Raw genomic sequence first — 27,961 nt, forward strand, 5'->3', positions numbered from 1 at the left:
TATTGTTGATGTTGTCATTGTTGGATAGGACAGAGAGATGGAGAGAGGAGGGGAAGACAGAGAAGAGGAGAGAAAGACAGACACCTGCAGACCTGCTTCACCGCCTGTGAGGCAACCTCCCTGCAGGTGGGGAGCTGGGGGCTCGAACCGGGTTCTTCATGCTGGTCCTTGCGCTTTGCGCCATGTGCGCTTAACCTGCTGCGCTACCGCCTAACTCCCCCCTCTTGATTTCTGGCTGTCTCTATCCAATAAGTAAAGATTTAAAAAAATGTTTTAAAAAAAAGATTTGTAAAATGGGTAGGGAGACAGCATAATAGTTGTGCAAAAGACTTCCATGTCCAAGCCTCTGAAATCCCAGGTTCAATCCCTAGCACTACCATAAGCCAAAGCTGAGAAGGACTTTGGTAAAAATAAAAATAAAGGTGGCGGGGAGTCGGGCTGTAGCGCAGTGGGCTAAACGCAGGTGGTGCAAAGCACAAGGACCGGCATAAGGATCCCGGTTCGAACCCCGGCTCCCCACCTGCAGGGGAGTCGCTTCACAGGCGGTGAAGCAGGTCTGCAGGTGTCTATCTTTCTCTCCTCCTCTCTGTCTTCCCCTCCTCTCTCCATTTCTCTCTGTCCTATCCAACAACGACGACAACAACAATAATAACTACAACAATAAAACAACAAGGGCAACAAAAGGGAATAAATAAATAAAATAAAATATTAAAATAAATAAATAAAGGTGGCATGAAGCGCAACGACCAGCATAAGGATCCAGGTTCGAGCCCCCGGCTCCCCATCTGCAGGGGAGTCGTTTCACAGGAGGTGAACTGTAGGTGTCTGTCTTTCTCTCCCCCTCTGTCTTCCCCTCCTCTCTCCATTTCTATCTGTCCTATCCAACAACGATGACATCAATAACAGCAACAATAATAACTACAACAACAATAAAAACAACAAGGGCAACAAAAGGGAAAATAAATAAATAGATATAAAAAAATTAAAAAAATAAAAATAAGGATCAGTAGGGGCTGGGTGGTGGCACACCTGGCTGAGTGAGGATGTTACCATGAGTAGGATTTGGGTTCAAGTCCCCAGTCCACAAGCAGCAGCCAGTTTCACCAGTGGTGAAACATTGCTACAAGTATCTATCTTTCTCTCTCCCTAAGTCCCCTTGCCATCTCAGTTTCTCTATCTCAATCCAATAAAAAATGTATAAAATATTAACTAATAATAAGGTCCAGTGAAATGACTTACTCTCACACTTGCTGTGTGTGTGACCTAGGTTCAAGCCCAACCCAACCCTCACTGCATTGAGAGAAACTTTGATGCTGTGGTCTCTTTCTTTGCTTCTCTATTTAAAAAAAAAAAAGGGAGTCGGGCGGTAGCATAGCAGGTTAAGCACAGGTGGCGCAAAGCGTAAGGACCAGCATAAGGATTCTGGTTCGAGCCCCTGGCTCCCCACCTGCAGGGGAGTCGCTTCACAGGCGGTGAAGCAGGTCTGCAGGTGTCTGTCTTTCTCTCCCCTCTCTGTCTTCCCCTCTTCTCTCCATTTCTGTCTGTCCTATCTAACAACAACGACATCAGTAACAACCACAATAGTAACTACAACAACAATAAAAAGCAACAAGGGCAACAAAAGGGAAAATAAATAAAATTACAAAAAAATCACAATTATAAATTTTATTTCATATGAGATAGAATTTCAGTTGAGAGAGAAAGCAAAAGCCAGAGCACACCAGTATACATGTTGCTAGTGATCAACTGGGACCCTCAGACGTGCGAGTCTTCTACTTATTTCCAGTGCTGGGGCAGTAAGTCCAGGGCCTCACTCAGGCCTAGCACGGTGTCATCTCCCTGGCACAGTTATTCACCATTATGCTCTCTTTTAAACCCGTTATTTAATTTATCTACTTACTAGGTAGAGGCGGAGAGCAATTGAGAGGAAAGAGGGAGGTAGAGAGAAGAAAAAGAAAGGCAACTGGGGGCTGGTGGTGGTACATGTAGTGAGCACAGACATCACAGTACAATGCACAAGGACCTGAGTTCAAGCCCCCAGGTACCACCCTTGAAGGGAAGAAGCTTCACGAGCTGCGCTACTGCCCAACTTCCTGCCCTTTTTTTTGTTTTGTTTTGTTTTTTTGTAGTTATTGTTGTTGGATAGGACAGTGAGAAATGGAGAGAGGAGGGAAAGACAGGGGGAGAGAAAGACAGACACCTGCAGACCTGCTTCACCGCCTGTGAAGCGACTTCCCTGCAGGTGGGGAGTTGGGGGCTTGAACCAGGATCCTCATGCCGGTCCCTGCTGTTTGCACCACCTGTGCTTAACCTATTGGGCCACCACCTGACTTATGAGAAGGAAACACAGAGACCAGCACTGGTCAGCTCTGGCTTATGGTGGTGCTGGGGACTGACCCTCAGAGCCTCAGGCATGAAAGTCTTGCAGAAGCACTATGTAGGTCTCTCTCAACCTCTACTTTTTTTTTTTTTTTTTTTTTAGGAAGACAAAGGGGAGATACTGCTTCACCTCCCAGGGAGATTCCTGTTACCTGCCATGGTATTCCCATGTGGTACTGAGGCTTGAGTCCAGGGCCTTTTACACAGCAAAGCATGTGCCCTACCAAGCAGCTATATGCTTTCCCCACTCCCTTTCTTGCCCATTCCCACCCCCCTTCATAGCCTGAGTCACTGACTGCTGAGGGCGGGCTGGATGTGTAAGCTCACCCCCAAGTGCTACGAGTTGAAAGATTCTGTCCCAGACTCTCACTGGGCTGGACATAGGCCTGGCACACCCATAGCAGCTGGTCCCTAGAATTTCATTCAGGCCTGTTTCTCCTGTGTCTGTGAAGGGGTCGGGGGGGGGGGGGATATGTGGCCAGGCATCTGGAGAGTGATCTATAATGGAACAGGCCATCTGGGAGGTGGCACAGCTGGTAGGTAAAGTGGGTTCTGAGTTCCACCCCGGCATTGCATATACCAGAGTGATGTCCTGGTTTTCTCTTTCTCATAAGTAAATAAATAAATCTCACCCCCCCAAAAAAAAAAAAAAAAAAGGAAGAAAAGTGTGGAGACAGTACTAAAGAGTGGTCATACCTGGGGCTCTGAAGCTCCCAGGTTCAGCGCTCAGCACCACCGTCCGTCCACCAGAGCTGAGCAGGGCTCTGTTGGAAAAATGCCCAACTTGGAAAGTGTGGTTGTTCTGGTTGCTGGGTCTTCTGCTGCTGTGACTGAGGGTGGCCAGGAGACCCCTTGCAGCAAGAAGCAGGCATGGGCGGGGAGGCAGGCTTTCTGCAGGCCCTGCCCTCGCTGAGCTGTCTCCTCCCCTCTGCTTTTGCAGGACAAGCAGCTGCGGATCTTTGACCCACGAGCCAGGCCTGAGGCCGCCCAGGTAAGCTGTGTGGGCAGCAGGGCTGAGTTGCAGCAGGTGTGGCCAGAGGCTGCCAGGCCTGGGTTGTCTGAAGCCTGGGCCCTGGTTGTAATGCTGGGGGTGGGGTTGGAGGTGGGGTGCTCGAGGTGCTGGGAGGGCTTCCCAGGCTGCCCCAGACCTTCTATGGAGGAATCCCATGGCTTTGGGAACTTAATTTGAGATCCCAGCTTCCTTTCCACCTCTGAGACCCTCACTCCCACCCCTAAACTCACCCATCCTGACTTCATCAGCTGGGGGAGGTGGTGGTGGGCTCGGAGGTGCCAGGACAGAGCCCCAGGTCCCTCATGCCTCAGTTTTACAGCTTGGTCCCCAGCTGTGCCTGGGCCAATGGGTTCTTGTTGGGGTCTTGAGACTTGTTGGGGTCTTGAGACTTGGTCTTGTTGGGGTCTGGGTGGGAGGCTGCAGCCTGGGTCCTGCTGCAGGCACCCCAGGAACCACCCTCACTCACAAGGGGCACAGAACGTTCTGTGGTGAAGGAGACAGGCACACTGGGTGCTGGGTGTATGTGGGGTTCATCTTGCAGCCCTGGGGAACTGGCTGGAAGCTGAGGCCTGCGAGTGACAGCTAGAGGGACCAGAGTGTGTTTGTAGGGAGGCTGGCTGAGCATTAAGGGCCACTGCAGGAAGCCTTTGGGAAGCCTCAGGCAGGAAGTTTACACTTTGAAAATGCATGTTGTGGGAGTGGGCGGTAGCACAGCGGGGTTAAGCGCACGTGGTGCGAAACACAAGGACCAGTTTAAGGACTCACCTGCAGGGGAGTCGTCGCTTCACAGGCAGTGAAGCAGGTCTGCAGGTGTCTGTCTTTCTCTCCCCCTCTCTGTCTTCCCCTCCTCTCTCCATTTCTCTCTGTCCTGTCTAACAACAACGGCATCAATAACTACAACAGCAGTGAAAAACAACAAGGGCAACAAAAGGGAAAATAAATATAGTTTAAAAAATGAATGTTGTGGGGGTGGGAGGTGACTCAGCCACTGTGCTTGTGTGTCCGGGTTCAAGTCTTTAGCCGCCACATGGAAACACCTGCATAGGGAAGCCTCAGGAGTGGTGCTGGGGTATCCCTGCCCTCTACCTATGCCTCTCTCTCTCTCAATAATTATGTATCAATAGCCAGGAGCAGTGGAACTGTGCGGGCACAGAGCCTCAGTGATGGTCCTGGTAGCAAAGATAAATGAAAGGACAGAAACGAATGTTCTGGAAGCTGAGGTGCAAGCGGAGTTGAGTCCTGCTGTCAGCTTTGGGGCTACGTTCCCCAGGGGAGCCCTGTGCCCAACACAGACACCCCTCATGTCTGTGTTTCCGGGACTTGTTGCCTCTCTGGGTTCGAGGCTCACCCACCAGCCCAAATGTGCCCAGTGCAGCTTGCCTTGGCTGGTCTCCATGCCTCTGTCCACAGGGGGGTCCTGGGCTCAACGCCCCAGCTTTCTCAGCTATCCCCTCCCCATACATACACCTACATGAAGACCCCAGGTCCCTTCCCAGGGTAGGAGACCCCATCCTGCTCTTGATTGGGCATTGCTTTGGGCTGGCTTCCCAGACCTGGCGCCTTCCTCCTCTCCTCCCTTCTCTTTCCCTCCCTCTTCCTTCCCTGTGGTTGGGGTGCAGGCAGTGGCTGCCTTCCAAGGGGCAGGCAGGATCTGGCTCTGGAGGGAGCCCCCTGCCGTGGGCTCCTGGGCCAAAGGGACCTGGGAAGAGCGGGGGTGGCTCCCACCCCCTCTAGCCGCCCAGGGTGCTGGGCCAGGGCTGGCGCGGGGGCAGTGGGCCTGGAATGCTGCCTGGGGCCCTGCCCCCCACTTCCGCCTGGGGCATTTGGCCCACACCTGGCTTCTATTAGGAAAACGCTCTTGGCGGCTGGGGTCAGTGTGAGTGAGCCACCTCCTCCCGAGAGCTGTTTCCCCCAACATGGGGGCCTGTGCCGGGCAGCCAGGGCAGGGGAGCTGCCCCCAAAGCTGGGAGGCTGGGTGGGGAGGCTGAGGGTCTCCCACTTTGTTTTGGGCTCTGCCTTTGATGACCTGAGCTGGGACACCCCCCATGGTGTGTGTCTGTGACCATTATTCATTCCCAGGCCCTCTGTGGTCTTCCTCTCATGACTGTCCTGTGAAGACTGCCCTTAGGTCCCTGCTGTCACCGCTGTCCCAGCTCCCCTGGCTGGGCGGTGGGGGTGAGCTTTGTCAGAGTCTGGGGCTTCTGGGCCCTTTGAAGCTCAAGGTGGGGGTGGCCAAGGCCCGGAAGCCTCAGGGGTTTGGGCCATAGCAGCCTGCATTTGGGGTGCTCAGAGCAAGGCAGCCAGACCCCCTTCTGGGGCAGAGGGGCTCCAGGAGCAGCCCCCTGACCCCAAGTTGTGCAGTAGCAGCTTTAGAACTGAGGCAGAGGAGGCGGGTGAGGGGTTCTCCCTGTGGGAGAAGGTCCCCTCCACTGAGCAAAGAACTAGACCTCCAGTCGCCCTGCCCCACACAGGAAGCGTTGCCATGGTGACCCGGAGGGGATTTGGCCGCACCGCAACTGGAATGCGGGGTATGCGCCTGCTCCCCCAGCTGGGCAGCCCCCAGCCTGGTCCCCGCCCTCCAAGGCTCTTCTCTGGCCAGGTGTGGGGGGGGCGCTGGCAGACCATGACCAGGGGGACAGAGGCCCCCCACTCACACCCGTGAGAAGAAGCCCACATGTGGCCTGCAGGCTGGAGCTGACCTCCAGAGCCCACTGCCCCTCCCCTACTGAGGGTGGGTGGGGAGAGGGTGAAAGGGAGGTCTGAAAAGAGGGCTCCTCCCCACTCCTGCTGAGGCCAGCCAAGAAGTGAAAGTCACTTTCAACACCAACACTGACTTTCTTACCCATGAAAAAAAGGAAAGAATGCCCTGGGGATCTGGGACTGGAGGGAGGGGGCTTCCAGGGCCCCCAGCAGACTTAGCGCCCACAGCCTTTCATCCCAGGCTTTGCCCTCATCTCACTTCCTGGGTGCCCTGGACCCCCAGAAGCCAAATGGGGCCTGCTGGCCACTGCCTGCCCCAGCTACCAGGCAGTCCAGAGGCCACTCCCCACCACTCCCACACCCTAGTGAGCAGGGTTGGGGTGTGGGTGCTGGGGCCCTTGTCCTGGTGTGGCTGCCCTCTGGCTGTGACTCCCTGTGGGTGTCCTAGGCTATCCCCTTTGGGTTCACAGCAGAGAACAGCACGGGGGCCTCATGGGGGAGGAGGCCTAAGGCCCTGCAGGTGACCTGGGGACAGAGCCTCTTCCAGGTGAGAGACAAGCAGGGGAAGCACCGAGTGCCTGTCATTTGACCTGTGATCTGTGTAGACAAGGCCCTGGTGCTGGTCACCCTCCCCCAAGGCCTGCTGATCCTTCACTGCTCAGCGCAGACCTGATGGTAAATCTTTACCCCTTACTGCATTCTTGTTGGGCTCTGTTCTCCAGCTTTAAAAAAAAAAAAAAAAAACAAGTTTGAGGCTGGAGAGACAGCATAATGCTTACACACACACACACACACACACCCCTTTTATGCCTGAGGCACCAAAGGCTCCATGTTCAATCTTCAGCAGCATATATGCCAGAATGGAGCAGTGCTCTGATAAAAAATAAATAAAAAGGCAAGTCTATAGATGTCTATCTTTCTCTCCCCCCTTCTGCCTTCCCCTCCTCTCTCCATTTCTCTTTGCCTATCCAACAACGATGGAATCAATAACAACAACAATAAAACAGGGGAAATAAATAAGTAAATATTAAAAAAATAAATAAATAAATAAAAAGGGGGCTGGGTGGTGGTGCACCAGGTTAAGCGCACGTAGTACAAAGCACAAGAAACTGCACAAGCCTCCTGGTTAGAGTCCCCAGCTCCCTACAGGAGACCCAGCAGGTCTGCAGGTGTCTATCTTTCTCTGCCCCTCTCTCCCCCACCTCTCTCAATTTCTCTCTATCCTGTCCAATAAAGTGGAAGAAAATGGCCTCCGGGAGCAGTGGGTTCATAGTACTGGCACTGAGCCCCAGTGCTAACCCTGGAGGCAAAAACAAAATGAACAACAACAAAACAAGTTTGGGAGCTGGGAGATTGCTCACCTGGTAGAGAATAGAGAACACACTTTACCATGTGTGAGAACCCAGGTTCGAGGCCCTGGGCATCACAAGCCATATGAGAATACCCGCGCCAGGAAGGAGCCCTGGGGAGCCCCTCCGCACACAGCACCTGGTGTGGGCTCAGTGTGGCCATCAGTAGATGAGGGGACTCACATGTGGAGTCTTGGTTTGCTGCTTACACAGGATACCTGCAGACCTGTGAGAACCCAGGGTCATCTGACAGGCTCCAGGGCATGGGGGTCTGGGCTGGCCCTGGCCCTGACCCCTAACCCTGCTTGCGTGGGGAGAGGCAGTGGGGCCTGGGTTCTCAGGCTCCAGCCGGCAACTTCCTGTGTAGGTCGTGCGTGCTGGGGAGAGAGCAGTGAGCCTGAGCCCCTTGAATTCGCGGGCGGGCCCTTTGGTTCTGCCTGTCTCCCACGCTGGGGTCAGCCCCCGCGGGCTGGGGAGGGGGTGCCGGGCCAGCTCCTGAAGCAGCCTCCGGCCCGCATCTGTCCCCAAGGACATCGTGGGAAGCTGGGAGGAAGCTGGCCCTGGTTTGGGGTGAGCTATTTCTGGTAACAGGGTCTTTGGTCTCAGGCTCCAGGGGCGGAGTGACAGAGAGGGAGCATTTCCTCTGGCCCCCTCAACTCCCCCACCCTCAGTGCCCCCAGGACAGACTGCCTGGGGTGTGGGCTGGCCTCTCCCTGCTGGCCACTGCAGCCTCCTGGGACCGTCCCCAGTGCTGGCACCTGGCCTGGCAGCCATGGTAATGCCCCTAATCCCCCATTTGCACAGTGCTTAGTGGCAGTTTGCACCTCTCTGTTCCCCAAGCCAGAAAAGTGAGGTTCCCAGAGGACACGGGGTTCCCGGAGCTGGGGATGATGCCAGTGCCTGTCGGGGTGGGGAGGGGCCTTGGGAGGACTGACTCAGCTGGGTTGCAGGCTGGTGACAGTGGGGCCCTCTTGGCTGGAGGCGGGGGACCTGGCCCCTCCTGCCCTCTGGGGCACTTAGTTGAGGCCCTCTCTCCACAGAGCACAGAAGCCCATGCCAACAGCAGAGATGGCCGGCTGGCATGGACAGGAAACCAAGAGCACCTCGTGTCCACTGGTCTAAACCAGGTAGTTGCACCCCTGTGACTAAGGCTCCTGCCCTGGTTGGGAGGGGTGCCTGGCAACTCAGCCTGTCCCCACACTGTCCATATACGGCCTGTGCGCAGCAGGGCTCCAGGCCTCGGGGGACCAGAGGCTTCTGGATGCTGGGATTCCGTCTGGGTAGCTCAGCCTGACCCTGGAAACCACTGCCACGCCCCAGGAACCCCAGTTCAGGGAGGGGACTGCCCCTTTTCCCTTGTCACCTGAGGCCTCACGAAAAGACCCAGCCTAAAATCCCAAACTCAGGCTGGCGAAATAGCCCACCTGCATAGTGTGCCTGCTTTGCCATGGTCACAGCCCAGGCTTGAGCCTGAGCCCCACCTCAGGGGAGGAAGCTTCAGTGCTGTGGTGTCTGCTCCCATCTCTCTCTCTCTCTCTCTCTCTCTCTCTCTTCCTCTGCCTCATTTTCTGTCTGAGAAAGTCATCCCCAAAACCACCCCCCCAAACTTCCTGGGGTAGCTTGCAGACCCCTCCCCTAGCCCTGTGCCCCCAGTTCCCCAGAGCCCTCTGAGCACCCTCCCACCCCTCCTACAGATGCGTGAGCGTGAAGTAAAGCTGTGGGACACTCGGCACTTCTCCAGCGCCCTGACCTGCGTCAGCCTGGACACCTCACCCGGGTAGGAGCGGCCGTGCTGGGATGGGCTGGGGCCAGGGAGTCAGGCAATGTGGGTCACTTGGAGATCTCTGCATCCACCCCACATTCTGGGCTGCCAGGCCTTCACCTGTTGGGTTCAAGGTGGCCTCAGGGTGGGGCAGCTGGCAGACCGGCCCCCACTGAAGCTGGTGACTTCCTTCACAGGCCAGGAGACATGGGTTCCACTGACCGGTGTGGCATTTGAGGAGGGATTGGACCCGCCAGATGTGGCTGGGCTGGATGGGAATGTACTTGACGTTGGGGCTGAGGGGACGGAGGCCAGGGCACCCATGGGTGACTTGAGGCCAGATAAGCTGACGGGCTGGGGTGTGGTGGTGGTGGGGCCCTCTGAGTCCTGGCCCCACGCCTGTCCCCAGTTCTCCTGAGCTGGAGGGTGCCCAAGCCATCTAGGTTATCAGCACACTCCCCTCCCCACTATGGTTACCACCCCCCACACACACCACAAGCCAGCTCTGCAGAGACACTTGGAGGCCCCAACAAGCACTGGGGACTGTCCCCTCTGTCCCCTCCACAGTGGGGGGCAGGCATTCCAGCTAGATGGTGAAGGGGCAGGACAGGACAATTGTCTCTCTCTCTTTTTCTCTCTTATTTATTATTGGATAGAGACAAAAATTGAGAGAGGAGGGGGAGATAGAGAGGGAGAGAGACAGACACTTGCAAGCTTGTTTCACCACTCATGAAGCTTTCCCTCTGCAGATGGGGACCAGGGTCTTGAACCTTGTGCACTGTATGTGTGTGCTTAACCAGGTGCGCCACCACCTGGCCCCAACAATGACAACATCAATAACAACAACAATAATAACTACAACAACAATAAAAAACAAGGGCAACAAAAGGTAAAAATAAATAAAATATTTAAAAATTTTTTAATTATCTTTTAAAAAAATATTTTATTCCCTTTTGTTGCCCTTGTTTTATTGTTGTAATTATTATTGTTGTTATTAATGTCATCGTTGTTGGACAGGACAGAGAGAAATGGAGAGAGGAAGGGAAGACAGAGAGGGGGAGAAAAAGACAGACACCTGCAGACCTGCTTCACCGCTTGTGAAAGGACCCCTTGCAGGTGGGGAGGTGGGGGCTTGAACCAGGATCCTTATACTGGTCCTTGCACTTTGTGCCACATGCACTTAACCAACTCCCTCATTAACTTTTTTTTTTTAAAAAAAGATTTTATTTATTAATGAGAAAAATAGGAGAGAAAGAAAGAACCAGATATCACTGTGGTACATGTGCTGCCAGGGATCGAACACAGGACTTCATGCTTGAGAGTCCAATGCTTTATCCATTGTGCCACCTCCCAGACGACCTCCCTAATAATTATCTTTATTGGATAGAGACAGTCAGAAATCGAGAGGGTAAGAAGAGATAGAGAGGGAGAGAAACACCTGTAGCCCTGCTTCACCACTCACCTGCAGGTGGGGACCGGGGACTTGAACCTGGGTCCTTGTGCATTGTAACATGTGCGCTCAACCAGGTGTGCCACCACCTGGCTCCAATAGGAAAATTCTTTTAAAAAAAATATTTATTTATTTATTCCCTTTTGTTGCCCTTGTTGTTTTATTGCAGTTATTGTTGTTGTTATTGTTGTTGCATAGGACAGAGAAATGGAGAGGAAGGGAAGACAGGGAGAGAAAGATAGACACCTGCAGACCTGCTTCACTGCCTGTGAAGTGACTCCCCTGCAGGTGGGGAGCTGGGGGTTCGAACTGGGATCCTTAAGCTGGCCCTTGCGCTTTACACCATGTGCACTTAACCCGCTGCGCTACCACCCGACTCCCAACAGGAAAATTCTTAATTGTCCTCCCCTAGGGAGGCTCCCTCTGCCATCCCTCCTGCCCAGTCTGTAGGCTCTGCTCCCAGCTTGGCCTGGTCCCCACATGGGCAACTAGGAGAAGGGGCTTGCTGACATCTGCAAGGCCCAAGCCAGAAGAGGACCCTGGTCCTTTCTGTCCCACCCCTCCCTCTTTGGTTTCACAACTGGGGAAACTGAGTCAGAGTGCCATCCATGAGTGACTCACCCCAACCCTGGGCGAATTGAGTATCCCAAGAGCTCCTGGTGGGACCTCCTCTGAGGACCCCAGACAAGGGACAGTGGTCAGGGTGGCGGGAACCCCTACCCCACCCTCCCTTCTCTGTTCTGCTGCTGAAGATGAGAGTGAGGAAGACTCTGAGAGCCACAGTGGGTGCCAGGCCCCTGTATGTTCTTAGCCCTGGAACGCTACTGGTGTCACCAGCCCCCTTGTGCTGGAGGGTGAAAGCTCTGGGGCTCCTGGCTCCTCTCTCCTCCCACCCCACTCCCTGTTCCAGATGCCTCCTGGCCCTGGTCTCCCTACTTCCCCCACCAGCCCTTAAATGCCCTTCAGCTCACCATTTCCTGCCTCCTAGGTCCCTCCCCTCCCCAAGAGCAGCCCCGCCCAGCCCAGCGCAGCGTGGTCCCAGGAGGAGTTAATGATGGCCAGACCCCTCGGTGCCACCGGCCAGGCTGACCCTGTAATTACAGCAGTTAAGAATAGCCTCCCAGGGCCAGCCAGCCTGGAATGTCTCAGATCGCTCCCAGATGGGCGGCCAGGCCACTGTCCGCCCCCTCCACCCCCGCTGGCCCCTGCCCTGCTGGCCTGTGCCCTTGGCGTGAGACGGGACTCTCCAGCCAGTGGGCGCCAGGGCTTTGTGCCCACCCCGGCCCCCTGGCCACCAAGCCCTCACAGACCTGGGCCAGCTGGCATTAGGACAGCCAGTGTGAGGGGTTCCCGCATGGGCACAGGCAGTGCCACCATACCCGGTACACCCTCCGTTCTCTTCACGTCACTTTAGGCAGAACAGTGTGAGAGGTCAGGGTCAGGCACATACCCTCTATCCTTTCCCCAGGGATGGGGCCCATCCTTGCTCTCCCTCTTCCCTCCCTGCTGCCCTGTCGCTTGTGGATAGTTCCGATCAAGGGGGGAGTAGTGGGCATCAGGACTCTGTGTGGTCTGCCCAGCCAGGGTGCAGGTCCACATGTGGCTGCCCGGGACTTCCTGTGCTCTGGGGCCTGGCTTGGTGTGGGGTGGAAGTGGGGCATGGGGGTCCTTGGGGCCTGGTTCCACCAGAGTAGTTCATGCTAAGAGACAGGTGGCTCTTGTGGGCACAGAGGTGTGAGCAGGCCTGAGTGTGCATGGGGTGCGGGGTAAAAAGTGGGAGCCCCCAGGCTACAGGCAGGTGGGATTTGAGCTCTCCCCAGGTACCTGCCAAGCAGTGGAGGCTCCAGGGTCCCCATCTCCAGGGTCCCCATCTCTGCTGGTTCACACCCCAGCACCCAGTCTGGTCAGGCCTCCCGCCTGGCCACTGGTCAAAGGAACGGAGGTGTGCCCTGGGATGGGGGTCTCCCTCTCCTCTCCTGGAGACCCAAATCTGTCCTGAGCCCTTGTATGGGGAAGCTGTGCTGACCTGTAGCTGCTGTGCTGGCTTCCTGAGCGTGGGGACTGGCCCTTGCCCTGTGTCTTGGCTCAGCCCTTCCTTACCCCCAGGCCCCAATCTATGGGCACTCAGGCACCTCTCCTGGGCAGGATGGCATGAGAGGCTTCCCCACCACCACCCTCAGCCGGGTTTGGCTTTGCAGAGAAAACATTTATTTAGCCACCACCTGATTGTGGCCCCCAGCCCACAATGGCGCCTTTGATGGGGCTGCTGGAAGGGGGCCGCACCATGGCTGCTCTCCTAATAGGATGCAGGCCAACAGGAAGCCTACCTGGGCCCCTGCTGCCACCTCAGGAAGAAAGGCCCCACCCTGGCCCACTCCCCTCCCTCCAAAACCCTCAGGGCCGCTAATTGAATCCAGAGCCCCACATAAACCTGCCCTGACATTGCTGCCCTGTGCAGGGAGCCACCCCGCTCTTCCAGGGGAGAGTGGGGCCTGGGTCTGACTGAGCTGGGAGGGACATTGACCTGGAGGTGTAGGAAAAGGTGCTGTGGCTCTGTCATTGTCCCCAAGCTCCCCGGGTGTCCCCGCCTCTGGCCTTCCTGGAAAACACTCCCATTTCCGGGGTTTCTGGAAAGCCTGGCAGCGTAGGACACACAGGGACTGGCGGGACATCACAGTGGGCCTCTCTCAGCTGGACTCAGACCTTTGGCCTGGCCCTACCTTGGGTACCCACACAGCCAGCTCTTTCTCTGTATGGTGGGTGGGGGCTGTGTCTCCCAGCACCAGCCAACCCCTGCACAGAGGGACCTGTGGGGACAACCCCAGCCTTACATGGGAGCCCAGGGTGCCTGCATGAGACTGGGCAAGTGGGCAAAACTCCCCTTGGGTACTCTGCCCTAAGAAGGAAGTGCCCCTGCTCCACTGGGCTCATCAGAGGGCACTGTGCCTGCTGGGGGGAGGGTTCCTGGTACAGGCCACCCACTCCCAACCAGGTGTCCAGGGCTGAATCACAGACACTTGATTCAGTTGAGTTTTTATTTTTCATACAAAAGGCCTTCATATCATCTTTGTTTTACAAAAACCAAAGTTCTTGTTTTGAGTTAAAAAAAAAATTCCCAGAATAAATGGGAAAGGATCTCTTATAAATATAGTTTAAAAAACCAAAGCAGAACGACTGGTTCCTACAGCGTCTTCCTTTCCAGTTTCTTTTGTACCTTTGCTCCCTGGGGTTGAGGTGGGGGCCACCCGGCCTGTCCCCCAACTCCACTCTCCCCATGATCTTCCAGGGAGCTTCCTTCACGGTCCTTGGAGCAGGGGCAGCGGGCGGGTGGCCTAGGCCTGTGTTACCAGCACACGGCCCAACCCCCGTGATTGCACATGTCAGCTGGGCAGATGCTGTCCTGGCCACTCAGGCCCTGGGGGCCTCATCAACCATTGCCTGGGTCCTGACAAGGTGACCCAGGCCCAGAGGGGTGGGGACCTACTGTGGTCACACAGCCCCTGCTATGATATGTCCCCGTCATGCGGAACTGAGGGTTTCCTTGGTCTGGCAGCAGGTGGGCGCAGCCAGTCCTCGCAGGGACGGAGCCGGGCCCTGGTGGCCCCCTAGATGTAGGGCTTGGAAGGCAGGGGCCCCTGCGGCCCGGTCCCCGAGTAGCCCATGAGCGGCACTGTGCACTCGGCCCCCCCCGCCAGGGCCTCCCCTCCACCCTCTGGCACCTTGGGGCCTGGTTCCAAGGGGGCCTTCACTCCTTCCAGCTCCAGGGGCCCAGCCCCAGGTCCCACCTGCCCCTTGTCCTGAGCTGCCGCCAGCGCTGCTGCAGCCCGTCCCCGCCGCACACAGTAGGCTGCCCCGATGGCGGCCAGCAGGGCCAGTAACATGGCAGCCAGCGTGGGAGCAATGAGAAGTGGTAGGTTGCCCTCTCGGGCCTGAGTAACCGGGGCGTGGTTAGAGCGGGCAGCCGGGGGTGTGTGGGCCTCCCCGCAGGCCTCCTCGCCCTCCAGCCCCCTGCTGGGCCCCAGGGGCCTGACACAGACAGAGTAGGTGGCATTGGGCTGCAGCTGGGTGACCGTGTACTCGGCCAGTGAGGCAGGCAGCCTCAGTGTCACAGACCTCTTGTCAGGGCCTGACAGGTTGCGGTAGGTGAGGCGGAGGCCCTTGAGCTGTGCTGGCCTGGCCTGTACGTAGCGCCGCAGCTCCACACGCAGGGAGGTGGGGCTGGCTGGCTCCAGGCCCAGGGGCAGGGGCCCCGGTGGCCGCCGAGTGGCTGTGGCCGGGCTGGGCCTCACAGGGCTCTCGCAGTACAGGCCCTCGAAGCCCTCTGGGCAGATGCACTCCAGGTGGTGTCTTGGCCCCAGGTGGCAGGTGCCCCCGTTGAGGCAGGTGGACGAGGGGCAGTCTTGGGGCACTGGGGCAGGCCCCGGGGTGGGCAGGGCTGTGGGGGGTAGGCTGGAGGCCTCAGTGGCAGTCGGCCCCATGGGGGCAGGTCCCGTGGGCACCGGGCTGGCAGGTGGGGGCGTGGGCTTCCGCACCTCAGGCCGGGTGCTGGGTGTCGTGGTGGCAGCCTCCGTGGTGGTGGTGGTAGTAGTGGTGACGGTAGTGGTGGCCGGGCAGCCGAAGTCGGCGTAGTCCAGGTCCAGGAGCAGCCGGCCGGCGTTCTTGGGCGGGAAGTGACAGCGCGTCTCCTCGGGGCTGGCGAGCTGCAGGTGGCTGTCGCGCACCCAGGGCCCGAACCAGCTGAGCGGGCACACGCAGTTGAAGGGGTTGCGGGCAGCGGCCAGGAGCCGCAGGCGGGGGAAGAGGCCGGCCAGCTCGCGCGGCAGGGCGCGCAGGCTGAGGTTGCTCAGGTCCAGCTCCTGCAGGCCGCTCAGGCCGGCCAGGTCCTCGGGCCGCAGCTGGGCCAAGCGGGTGTTGCCGGCCAGCCGCAGACGGGTGAGGCCCCGCAGGCCGCGCACAGCGGGCGGCACGCGCTCCAGCTGGTTGTCGGCCATGTCTAGGTCGTGGAGGTTGCGTAGGCGGCCCAGCAGCCCATCGTCCAGCGCCCGCAGCCCCAGGCCGGCCAGCCGCAGCGCCTCCACGTTGGCCGTGTCCAGGGCGCCGGGCTCCAGGGTGGGCAGCGGGTTGTGGCTGAGGTCCAGCAGCAGCAGGCGTGGCAGGTGCAGGGGGGGCAGTGCCCCTAGCTGGTTGCCGGGCAGCTTGAGCTCTAGCAAGTGGCGGAGTGCGTCGAAGGCCCCGGGCTGGATGACGCGGATGCGGTTCCTGCCCAGGTAGAGGCGCTCCAGGCGGTGCAGGCCTTGGAAGGTCTCGTTGGTGATCTCGCGCAGCCGGTTGGCCGTCAGGTCCAGGTTGCTCAGGTTGGCGAGGGGCTGGAAGACGCCCGCGGGCAGGCTAGCCAGCTGGTTCTGCGACAGGTCCAGGAGCTGCAGGCCCGGCAGGCCGGCCAGGCTGGGGGCGTCCAGGGCAGCGATGCCGTTCTCAAAGACGTACAGGTGGGTTGTGTCAGGTGGCACGTCGCTGGGCAGCGAGGTCCCCCGGCGGGCGGCACAGAAGACGGTCCCAGGCTGGGAGCACTGGCAGCTGGCTGGGCAGCCCCGTGCCCCGCGCCCCAGTGCCAGCAGCAACAGGAGCAGAACCGGGGGCGCGTGAGGGGGCATCTTCTGGGCCCTGGGAACGGAGAGGATAGGCGAGTATGAGTCGGGCCCAGGGTACAGCCACGCCAAGGAACACCAAGAAGGGGATTCCCATCCCGTCCCTGTGCCCCAGCGTGAGTCAGCCCCCCGCTCCCGCCCACTCTGTGACTCTGAGCAGCCATGTGACCCCATCATGCTATCAGCTGCTACTTCCCACCCCACCACCAGGGTTGGGGGGGTCCCCAGCACTCAGTGACCACTTACTTCCCCCTCTTTCCTTGCCTCCAGGCACTCCCACCTTCCATCTGCTCAGAGAGAGCCCCTGGTCAAAGCACAAGGCCCTGCATGCCCCCCTGTCCCTGACCTCTGCTGAGGTGGACAGCGAGGAGGGGTTGGGGGCCCCACACCAGCCCCTCCCCAGTGGCGGCGGCTGTGTCTGGGAGAGCCGGCAGGCAGCAGGCCCAGCGCGTAAACGGAGAAGCTGGCTGCCCTGGCCGCCACGCTCTGAGTCCTCCAAGTGAGGAGACCGCAGCAGGAAGACTTCACGTGGAAACTATGGGGTCGGGGTTTTTCCACTTGTGCCGCCAGACCTGCCCTGGCCGGGGCTGTGGGGCTGGCAGGAGAGGGGGATGTAGAGGAGCCATGTGGGCAGGTGCCTTGCATTGTGGGGGACATTGGTCTTCAGGCCCCCACCTCTGGGACATGAGGATAGAATGGGAAGCCCATTGCCTTGGGCTGACCAGGGGTTCAGGTTGGGGGACCTGGGAGGCATCAGGTTGTTCACTAGTCTCTTGGGGCCCCTTGGGGTGGAAAGGGGCAGTGGGAGCCTTTCCGCAGCCAGCACCACTGAGTTGCCGCCTTCTTGGCCCCCACCCCCCAGCCCTTCCCAGTGGAAACTCCTCATCACTCCCAGATGCTGGGGAGCTGCCTTCACACCGGGAAACATGAGCCCCGAGCCTTAACCACGTCCAGGTGTGGCCAACAGGCCCCTGTGATGGGGCCCCAGGGCAGGGTTCCCCAAGCTTGGAGTCGGCCTCCTCAAGACTGGCTGGCCCACAACTCAGCCCCCTTTGCCCATGAGAGCGTCTGAGGCCACCCCCACAGCAGCCTCAAACTCTGAACCCCTAGAAGTTCCCCCAAGGAGGGCCCCCTCCCCTGCTGGCCTGCCTTCATACAAGGGCCTTTTGTGCCTCTAAGCCACCCCTTCCCCCATGCCCGGCCAGCCAGGTAGCAGCCTGGTGGGGCGGCCCTCCAGCCGGGAGATGGTCCTGGACTAGCTCTGGGTGAAGCCCATCACCCCCCTCACTGGACTGGTCAGTAGGGGCCAAGTGGGTGCCTCCCCAACCCCCAGCCAGCAGTGCCCCCTCTGGGCTTGCCTCCCCCACCCCACCCCACCCCACCCCCATATCCCAGGGCTTAACTCATCTTGGCCCTCGATGCCCCACCTCCCCCACCTCCCCCACCCGGACCCCCCTCCGCCCTTCCTGACTCAGTGGGTGTGGCCTGGCCTCCAGATGTGGACGGCTGTGCCTCTCCACCCCCCCCAAGTGGATGTGGGGGGCCAGCCAGGCAGGGTCAGGCAGGGAGCAGCCAGGCTAGGGTGGGAGGGGGCCCTGCACGTGGCCAGCCCGCCACCCCCGCAGCTGAGGCTCCCCCGGGCCTCGTAGCAGGTCATGGTTAAGAGCTTGTGCTCAGCTGGCTGCCCGGCCAGACGTCCCGAGCTGGGCACACAAAGCATCTCATCTGTCGCCCCCCCTCCTTGCAGAGTCAACACCTCCCAGAATGGGGGCATGCTGAGGGCTGCTGCAAACGCCCCCCCCACACACACACACACACACACACCAGCTTGGGCTCTGGGGAGGCCTTCTAACTAGCTGAGTGCGTGTGTGTGTGCGCTCTGTCCAGAGTCGGGGGAGGAGGTTCTAGAACAAAAGCAGCCATGGGGTACTTGGCTGGGGTCTCCCCAGCAGGCAGCAGGCTTCCCAGCTGCCAGGATGAGCCCCTGCCTGGGAAACTAATGGGACTGGGGAAGGGCATCAGGAACAGACCAGACAACCCCCAGAGGGCAGGCCTGCCCACAGTGGGGTGAGGCAAGGGGTCTCTCAGGGCTCCTCCCCAGTGGGCATCTCACCGGTCTGCAATGGTTCTGAGCACACAGGGGTGTTGTTTCATATGGTTGTTTGTTTTCAAACAGGGAAATCCAGCAAGTTCTGGGAGCAACTCTGCCTGCCTGGTGCATGTGCTCTGGGGGGTATGGGCTGGAGGGGGGTACGGCCAGGGGTTCCCCTCCTGGCCTGGCTATCATGAGCTTACAGTGGGACAGAGCACTGCAGTCAGCAGTTTGGTACCTGGAAGGGGGGGAGACTCGCCTTCTGCAAAGGGTATGAGGTGAGTTTCTGGAGGCAGCCCTGGGATTTAGGGGATTGGTCAGGGGGACAGGACAAAATTGGGGGTGCTGAGGGCCACCTCCAGGGGATAGTGACTGGGATGGGACTCTGTGGTCTGTCTGTCTGGCTGCCTGCCCTCACCTGAACCCTATCTGTGAATGGGGATGAGGAAGTTTATCCCAGAGCTCGCTCTATGTGGTTTGGAAACACTGGAAACTCTAGCGACCTCAAGCCGGCCTCTTGCCCTGAGGGTGAGGATGCCTTGGGGTGCTGGGGGCCTGGGGTGGAGGAGAGGAGTGTCTGGTTCTGGAAGGAGGAGGGGTGAATTGTTCCCTGGCCACCCCATCCAGCACATGACTAGGGAACAGAGGGAGGGGCTCTGAGTAAGGGTTCTGTCATCTCAGTTAGGACCCGGAGTGCACCCTCACACTGACTGACCCAGGGAGGGCCAGTGAGTGGGTGGACCTGGGCGTCCAGTGACCACGTCACACCTCAGGCCTCAAGGCTCCCTGCCCCCGGGGAAGCTCGTGTGCAGGCCAGTGGTACAGCTCCTGAGGGTCAGACAGGTCACAGGGTGGGTGTTTGGGGCCTGACCCCGTGGCTCAGGCCTCCTTCCCCACACCACCAGCACAGCCTGGCCTCGACCCAGCCCAGGAGCCTGCCAATCCCCCCTCGGGCGGGACTGTGCGGGAGGCCAGCAAGGCTGGCTCCGGTTTCGCTGACGTGTCTGAGTAAGCTCAGGGCCGAGACCCAGCAGCCCCAGCCCCGGCAGGCATAGGTGGGGGGCTCTTTTCTGGCCCTCCTGAATGGCTGGGGCGAGGCTCAGAGATTAACCTGTGGTTAATCTGGGGGTACCTATCCGTCTCTGCCTCATGCTCCTCCAGTGCTCATACTGGCTCTGAGCAAGGCACAGATTAGCCTTCAGACCTCCTCTGGTCCCCTTCTGCACTCAAGTGCACATCAGAACCGTCCCCAAAGCCTCAGGAAATGCTTTGGATCATTTAGGATTTCTGGGGTGAGGCAGAGCTTTGTGTTGGGGAGTCCTCTGTGCCTGTAGGCTTAAACCCTGGGCCACAGAACTGCAACCGGGGGGCAGCCAAGACAAGAGCCCTGGCCAGGAGTAGGCATGGCCCCCTCCTCCGTGGCAGGAAGCACCTGGACCCGGGTAGGGGACTTGGCAGCCACCAGACCTGTCGGCCCGGAGCAGGGAGACCAGTGACTCAGGCCCAGCCCTGGCTCAAGCAAGGCCTCAGGGTGGCGGGATGCGCCAGGCCAGGCCGCCAGAGAGGTGTCACTGCTGGGACGAGACACCTGCTGCACCTAGTTAGGTGTGGGCCGTCCCAGATGCCACTGCCGACACGTGCGGCTGGCTGTGAGGTGACTGGGCTCTGACCCAGGGCCTCGGCTGCCCGATGATCCCCACCCAACGCCAAGCACCAATCAAGGAAGGCCCTCACTACGCAATTAACCCTCAATTTGCCGTCAGGAGACCTTAGTCACCCAGGGAGGCCACCAGCCCCCAGCCAGTTGGCCCAGGCAATCTGGAGCTCAGCCAGGACCAGAGGAAGAAGTCTCGTCCTCTCTGGTCCCCTCAGGGCAGCATGCCCCTCCCGTGGGGTCATGGGCCACTGGGCTGGACCGGGGGGGTCTCAATCCAGGGGGTTCCCGGGGGTTTTGTTCATTATCGGGCTGCCCATGGTGGGCCCAGCCCTCAGGCCACTTGCTCGCCTCCCTCCTTAATTAAATCTCTGGGGCAGCCTTGGAGGAATGTCAGGGCCTTATTGCATTCCCCCCTCCCCCAGGGGACTGTGGCCAGCGCTGGGGCCCCAGCCATGGAGACAACTAGCCCTGTGCCTGCCCCCACCCCACCCCCAAACCCGAGGTGGCCCAAGGGAGGCTGGAATGAGGAAAAGTGGGGGAGGCCCATGGCCGGCCCAGCCCGCAGAGGGAAAGCAATCTGGCTGACTCTGGAATGTGGGGACCGATAAAAGGAAGGGCTGAAGGGCTGAGCTGAGCGCTCAGGCTCCCCCAGCACCCCGCCCGCCCGCCCCGTTCACTGCCCCACTCTCCTGGTCACGCGCCCACGCAGACTCGCAGCCACAGGCTCTGGGCGGCCCCTCCTCCTCCCCCCTCTCCAGGAACTCTGGCAAATTCCACAGCAGTGAGGGGAGCTGGTTTTCTTGGCAGGGCAGAGCCCTGGGCTCCCTGGTCCAGGGGGAGACTAAGGAGGGTGGGCTGGGGTGGGGAGGTGCTCAGGAGGGTCACTAACCCCTTGCCATGAGCACAGGGACCCAGGGGTCAGGCCTCTCCTGCACCTCCAGGGCGCTGGGTGCTAGGAGCAGAGGGGCCCTGCTCCTTTACCATAGGGACTACGCACAGGGAACCACCTCTCTTCACCTGGGACTTGTGCCCCAGCTCCCCCTGACTGTAGGGGCTCAGCTACAGGACTTGGGGAGCCTGGACCAGCCCAGGTTTCTCCCTAGCCCTGAGGCCGCCTGCCGGTGGGGGCTTCCTGGGGTGACTGCAGGTGAGGGGCATTGTATACTGAGCCCACTGCCTCTCCCATTTCCAAAGCCTGGAAGAGGGGTGCCATCCCAGCCCCACCTGACCCTCTGACCCAAAGGTTCCAGTGTGACCCTTTTTGTCTGCAGCCAGCGAGGGAGGAGGGGACAGACAGTGCCCACGTGTGCTCGCAGCCCTCTCCGGCCCCAGGCATGGTCAGATAGTGGTCTGGAGAGCCTCCAGCTGGGCTGCTCATTACCAGAGCCTCTTCCTGCCTCTGACACTCTGTTTACAGAAGCTCCAGGGGCTCAGCCCACCCCCCCCCGGGGGGGAAAAGAGACAAAACTCAGGGGACTGCCCCCTCCCACCCACTCCCACCACCTTGTGGGGCTCACACTGGACTTCACTGCCCGCAGCTGGCCCAGTTCCGATGGACCTCTCTTGGCGGGCACCCGCCCACCCACCCGACTAGGCTCCCAGCATCCAAAGTCCAGGCTGACCTGGAGAGAGCTTTGAGATCTGGTCTTGGCCTGGAGAGGGGGCTCTGTGCGGTGCCTCACCTGGCCTGGATGCAGAAGGCAGGCAGGGGCCGCTAAGACCCTCAGGGCTACCAACCCCCTTCCACCTTGCAGACACCAACCCTGGGCCCCTGCAACAGACGGTCAGCGACCCGGTGTGGTAATCGTTAACGAACGGGGGCGAGACAGAATGGTTGGCACCAATGGACGGGCCTGCCAGTGGCCACAGGGGACCTCACAGCCTCAGGCTCCGGTGCTGCTGGCCCCGGGACACAAAGGACTGGGCTGGCTCCTGGCCACTGGGTTCGCAGCCCAAACAGGCCCCTTGTCTGGCAGAGGCAGAGACGGGGCGCCCTAATGCCCGACCCAGTCTCCCTGGAGGAGGGGAGTCAGTGTCAAGCTGCCAGCCAGGGACCCCAGGATCAGCCCCGTGTGACTGAGCTCCTCTGGTCCCCCAGACTGCCCGAACTGGGGGGCTGGGTCTATCACCCCAGGAGGGTCAAGTGGCCCAAGGCTGGCTTGACCGCTGCTCAGAGGGGCTGGACTCGTGAAGCTGGTGATGCGGGAGGGCCGCCCTGGAGGATGGAGCGAGGGAGGGGGTGTGGCGGCAGCCCCCGGCGGGAGAGCCCAGGCCACGCGCGGAGCCCGGGCCGCAGGAGGAGAGGCGCGCGGTCGGCGGGGCCGGGGGGGCGGCCTGCGGGGCGCACACTCACCTGGAGGCGGAGGCGGTGCTTCGCGGCCGGCCGGCCCAGAGGGCTCCTGGGTCCCGGGTCTCCCACGTCTCGTCTCCCCGCCCCAGGCTCGGACTGCGGAGTCTGCTCGCGGGGAGGCGGGTCGTGCCTTAAGAATCGGGGGCGGGGCCTCAGCCCATTGGCCGTGCCGGGGGCGGGGCCTGGAAGCCCCTCCCGCGCGACTGGGGCCGCGGGTGGGCGGGGGACACCTGGGAGCCGCGGTGACTCGGCCTGCCCCCCCCCGCCCCCGGCGCGCCCTCCATTTCTCCTGTAAAAAGCGATCGATCCGTAGCATAAACTCGGGTGCCTGTGTCCCCCCCCCCCCCCCGCAAGTGGATGGACTCCAGCAGGCCCAGCGCCCTGGCAGATCCCCCGGCCACCAGCCCAGGGCAGGGAGGGCTGTGCAGGACTGCCCAGGCTGCCGGTCCTTCGGGTTTTTCAAGAGCAATTGGAAATCTGAATTTTGTTTTGTTTTTAGGAGAAATCTCAGTCAGTATGCAGTTGCTCTTATAACCCCGTTTGCAGGAAGGCCTGGCTAGGCTGCACAGAGAGCTCCTGAGTGATGCTGGGCTTCCTTCAGCCCAGGTGGTTTTGCAGGAAGGCCTGGCTAGGCTGCACAGAGAGCTCCTGAGTGATGCTGGGCTTCCTTCAGCCCAGGTGGTTTTAGGGATCCGAGGTCCCTGGAGGGCCTCCGCCAGGGTGGAAGGGGTGGGGCGGTGACTGTCTGCCCAGGGCCTCACACTGACCAGCATCTTCACAGGCAGTATGGGAGGGGAGCGACAGTTGGTGGTCCCCGAGATGGGGTGGGAGGGTCGGGTGCCGATGGCTGGATTAGTCCAGAAAAGTCCCCTGCTTTGGAGGATTCCGCGAAGGCGCTCTGCCTCTCTCAAGCGCCAGTGTTTGGGGACTCAGCTCCCAGAGGGACACTGGCCGCCCTTCCAGCCCTCCCTACAGTAAAAGGCCTTTGGTTGGAGGGAGGACTGGGTGCTGAGGCTCGTTCCCAGTCACACCAGCTGGGGGAGTGTTCCCCGGAGGATACAGTTGCTCTGAAGAGTGGACGCCCCTGTGTCTAGTCCTGAGCAGTGTCTCCTCTGAGAACCCCTCTCCACTCAGGGCCCCTTTCTAGATGTGTCCCTCCTCCATACCCCACACATGTCCCTGTGGGTGAAGGTCTTGGCTTCTGACCTCGGCTCTGGGCCAGAGCTGGCCCTTCCTCGGGTGCATTTCATTTGGCTTAAATGGGACTTTAAAAAAAAAAAAAAACTTTGAAGCTTCTGCCAACATAGAAGAAAGTCGGGTGATTTCACATTGACATGGGACTTCCCAACTTGCCTTGGACGGGAATTGGGCGGCAGGGGGTGGGGGGTGCACAAGTTGGCTTGGTTCCCCACTACTCCCAGCTGCATCACTTGGTCACTCCCCCACTCAGCTTGGGAAGCAACTGGGTTTTCAGTGGGTGCTGAGCCACTCCAGGGGCCCACAGATGCTCCTGGGGGCGCGGCTGCTCAGGGGACCCTCAGCCTGACCTCCTCTGGGAACTGCCTCCTGTCAGGTTCCAGGTTCTCTAGCAGTGGTGGAGACCCCTCCTTCTCTGAGCCCCTTCCCCAGCCTGTCCCCTGGACTCACTCAGGCCAGATTAGCCAAAGGCTCAAGACTCCTCCAATTTGCTTTTTACTTAAAAAAAAAAAATTGGGGGGTCGGGCGGTGGCGCAGTGGGTTAAGTGCACGTGGCACAAAGGGCAAGGACCGGCATAAGGATCCCGGTTCGAGCCCCCGGCTCCCCACCTGCAGGGGAGTCGCTTCACAGGAGGTGAAGCAGGTCTGCAGGTGTCTGTCTTCCTCTCCCCCCTCTGTCTTCCCCTCCTCTCTCCATTTCTCTCTGTCCTGTCCAACAACAACAACATCAAAAACAACGATAGAGGGGGTCGGGCGGTGGCGCAGTGGGTTAAGCGCATGTGGCGCAAAGCGCAGGGACCGGCATAAGGATCCCGGTTCGAGCCCCCGGCTCCCCACCTACAGGGGAGTCGCTTCACAGGCGGTGAAGCAGGTCTGCAGGTGTCTGTCTTTCTCTCCCCTTCTCTGTCTTTCCCTCCTCTCTCCATTTCTCTCTGTCCTATCCAACAACGAATTGCGTCAACAAGGGCAATAATAATAACCACAACGAAGCTACAACAAGGGCAACAAAAGGGGGAAAAAATAATGGCCTCCAGTAGCGGTGGATTCATGGTGCAGGCACCGAGCCCAGCAATAACCCTGGAGGAGGAAAAAAAAAAAAACGATAGTAATAACCACAACAATGGTAAAACTGCCAGGGTAACAAAAGGGAAAAAATGGCCTCCAGGAGCAGTGGATTCATGGTGCAAGCACTGAGCCCCGGCAATAACCCTGGAGGCAAATAAAAAAAATTAAAGATTTTACTTGTTAGTGAGAAAAATAAGAGGAGAGAAAGAGAAAGAGCCAGCTATCACTCTGGTACATGTGCTGCTGGGGGTTGAACTTGAGACCTCATGCTTGAAAGTTCAATGCTTTACCCTCTACCCTCTGCTCCACCTCCTGGACCAGTGGCTCTTTACTTTTTATTTTATTTATTTATTTATTTATTTATTCCCTTTTGTTGCCCTTGGTGTAGTTATTATTGTTGTTATTGATGTTGTTGTTGATGATGTCGTTGTTGGACAGGACAGAGAGAAATGGAGAGAGGAGGGGAAGACAGAGAGGGAGAGAGAAAGATAGACACTTGCAGACCAGCTTTACCGCCTGTGAAGCGACTCCTCTGCAGGTGGGGAGCCGGGGCCTCGAACCTGGATCCTTATGCCGGTCCTTGTGCTTTGTGCCATGTGCGCTTAACCCGCTGTACTACCACCTGACTCCCTTTACTTTTCATTTTTATGATTATTTAATATTTATTTATTTCCTTTTGTTGCCCTTGTTGTTTTATTTGTAGTTACTGATGTCATCGTTATTGGATAGGACAGAGAGAAATGGAGAGGGGAGGGGAAGGCAGAGAGGGGGAGAGAAAGACAGACACCTGCAGACCTGCTTCACCGCCTGTGAAGCGACCCCCCCTCAGGTGAGGAGCTTTACTCCAGTCCTTATGCTTTGCACCACCTGCACTTAACCCGCTGCGCTACCACCCGACTCCCAGCTCTTTACTTTTTTTTTTTTTCTTTTCCTCCTCCAGGGTTATTGCTGGGCTCGGTGCCTGCACCATGAATCCACCGCTCCTGGAGGCCATTTTTCCCCCTTTTTGTTGCCCTAGTTGTTGCAGCCTCGTTGCGGTTATTATTGCCATTGTTGACGTTGCTTTGTTGTTGGATAGGACAGAGAGAAATGGAGAGAGGAGGGGAAGACAGAGAGAGAGGGGAGAGAAAGATAGACACCTGAAGACCTGCTTCACCGCCTGTGAAGTGACTCCCCTGCAGGTGGGGAGCCGGGGGCTCGAACCGGGATCCTTACGCCCGTCCCTGCGCTTTGCGCCACATGCGCTTAACCCACTGCGCCACCGCCCGACCCCCAGCTCTTTACTTTTTAAAGAATATCGATTTAGGAGACAAAGGCAAAATAGTGAAGTGACCTCAAAAGAGGATGAGAAGCCCAATTCCAAGATCCATGTGGGACAGGAAATGTATCAAGGTGCAGGGATGATGCGCCCTTGAGACAGGAAGGGGGGGACGCAAAGTGGATATGCAAGGCTTTTATTCTTTGTTTTTTAATTTTTTTTTTAATTTATTTATTAATGAGAAAGATAGGAGGAGAGAGAAAGAACCAGACATCAGTCTGGTATATGTGCTGCTGGGGGCTTGAACTCAGGACCTCATGCTTGAGAGTTCGGTGCTTTATCCACTGCGCCGTTTCCCAGACCACACTTATTTATTTACCAAGAGAGGGCAGACCTGAGCATCAATCACTGGCAGAAGTGATGCTGGGGATGGCACTCAAGACCCCTTCCCTGAGGGCCCAACACTGTCCCCTGTACCACGCCTCAGACACAGTTAACAGAGCCCATGGCACCAACGCTTCCTTCAGTGCGGCGGGGGCCAGGCTCAAACCTGGGCTGCAGACAGGACGAAGCAGTGCACTATCTAAGTGAGCTATTTCGCCAGCCCAATTAACCTTTTTTTTTTTTTTAAGATTTTATTTATTTTATTCATGAGAAAGATAGGAGGAGAAAAAGAAAGAGCCAGACATCACTCTGGCACATGGGCTTCCGGGGATTGAACTCAGGACCTCATGCTTGAGAGTCTAGTTCCGTAACCACTATGTCACCTCCCGGACCACCACCTATTTTTTTTTTTTTTTTAGATCTTATTTATTTTAAAAAAATATTTATTTATTCCCTTTTGTTGCCCTTGTTGTTTTATTGTAGTTATTGTTGTTGATATTGATGTCATTGTTGTTGGACAGGACAGAGAGAAATGGAGAGAGGAGGGGAAGACGGGGGTGGGGGGGAGAAAGACAGACACCTGTAGACCTGCTTCACCACCTGTAAAGTGACTCCCCTGCAGGTGGGGAGCCAGGAGCTCGAACAGGGATCCTCAAGCCGGTCCTTGTGCTTTGTGCCACGTGCACTTAACCTGCTGCACTACCGCCCAACTCCTAAGATTTTATTTATTAATAAGATAGGAGGAGAGAGAGAGAGAGAACTAGACATCACTCTGGTATATGTGTTGCCAGAGATTGAACTTGGGACCTCATGCTTGAGATTCCAGTGCTTTATCCACTGCGCCACCTCCTGGACCACAAATTAACCTATTTTTTTATGAGCAATAAGAGGCCAGAGCTCTGGCCTATGGTGGCATCCGGCATTGAACCTAGGACCTCTGAGGCCTCGGACATGCAGCCCTATTCTGCAATGTTGAGTTCTCTCCAGGGCCCCCAGGAAGGCTCCCGGAGCTGCTCTCCTTTACAGGGCTTTGCATGTTCATTGCAGGTAGAATTACCAGGCCCGTCTCTTCCCCCCTTGTGGCTCCCTAGAATCACCCTGTTCCTGCAGTGTCTGGGATCTAGATCTGGTCCTTGGAGAAAGCCCTGCCCAGTGGCAGACTCTTATGCTGGCAGACCCCTCACTGTGGCAGTGCCCTGTGCCAGCTCCTACCACCCTGGCCCTTTGCCAGGTCTGGTTACGCTCTGTTTACAAGGCCTGGGGTCAGGCCCGTGCCGGCTATGGGCCAATCCCTGGGGCTGGGTGCCATGACCCCATTCCCTGGCCTGTGCCATGGCGGGCAGGATGTTCCGGCTTGTCAGAGCTGCCCAGATGGGTCTGCCTGGGGCCAGGAAGACCGGCTGGACCTGTCAGAGGAGACACCCCGCCCTCTGTGACTTCCTGCCCTGGCCAGCACCTGAGTCAGTGGGCCAGCTACAGTGGGCGGAGTTGCTGCAGGTCAGGCCTGGCACCTGAGGGAGTCTGGTTGAGAGTGCAGGTGGACAGCCAGTGCCCACAGAGCCCCCAGGTGGCCTCCCCTCTGTTCACGGGCAACCCAGGCTCCGTGTCACCACCCACCTCCTTCCCATGGGGGGATGTCTGCTCAGCAGAGACCCGCC

At 58.5% G+C, this 27,961-nt stretch overlaps 2 protein-coding genes across 5 annotated transcripts in view; one reads left to right on the top strand and one right to left on the bottom strand.

Annotated features, from left to right (window-relative positions):
- CORO7 (coronin 7) overlaps window positions 1-27,961 on the top strand; it is a 52,139-nt gene that overhangs the window by 12,856 nt on the left and 11,322 nt on the right. For all 4 annotated transcript variants that reach the window (XM_060172460.1, XM_060172461.1, XM_060172463.1 and 1 more), the window contains exons 7-9: window positions 3,320-3,370; window positions 8,481-8,567; window positions 9,135-9,217. In XM_060172460.1, the coding sequence (XP_060028443.1) occupies window positions 3,320-3,370; window positions 8,481-8,567; window positions 9,135-9,217 (221 nt within the window). The remainder of the gene's footprint in view (window positions 1-3,319; window positions 3,371-8,480; window positions 8,568-9,134; window positions 9,218-27,961) is intronic.
- Window positions 13,674-22,547, bottom strand: VASN (vasorin). The gene is made up of 2 exons (XM_016187644.2): window positions 22,403-22,547; window positions 13,674-16,316 (listed from the first exon to the last, which is right to left on the bottom strand). The coding sequence occupies exon 2, from the start codon at window positions 16,304-16,306 to the stop codon at window positions 14,258-14,260; it is 2,049 nt and encodes a 682-aa protein (XP_016043130.2). The 5' UTR covers window positions 16,307-16,316; window positions 22,403-22,547; the 3' UTR covers window positions 13,674-14,257.

The sequence above is a fragment of the Erinaceus europaeus genome, chromosome 15, assembly GCF_950295315.1.
Source record: "Erinaceus europaeus chromosome 15, mEriEur2.1, whole genome shotgun sequence".
In the NCBI taxonomy this organism is placed as follows: domain Eukaryota; kingdom Metazoa; phylum Chordata; class Mammalia; order Eulipotyphla; family Erinaceidae; genus Erinaceus; species Erinaceus europaeus.

Coding starts and splice junctions, on each gene's coding strand:
- VASN (XM_016187644.2), bottom strand. CDS start 16,306: ATGCCCCCTCACGCGCCCCCGGTTCTGCTCCTGTTGCTGCTGGCACTG.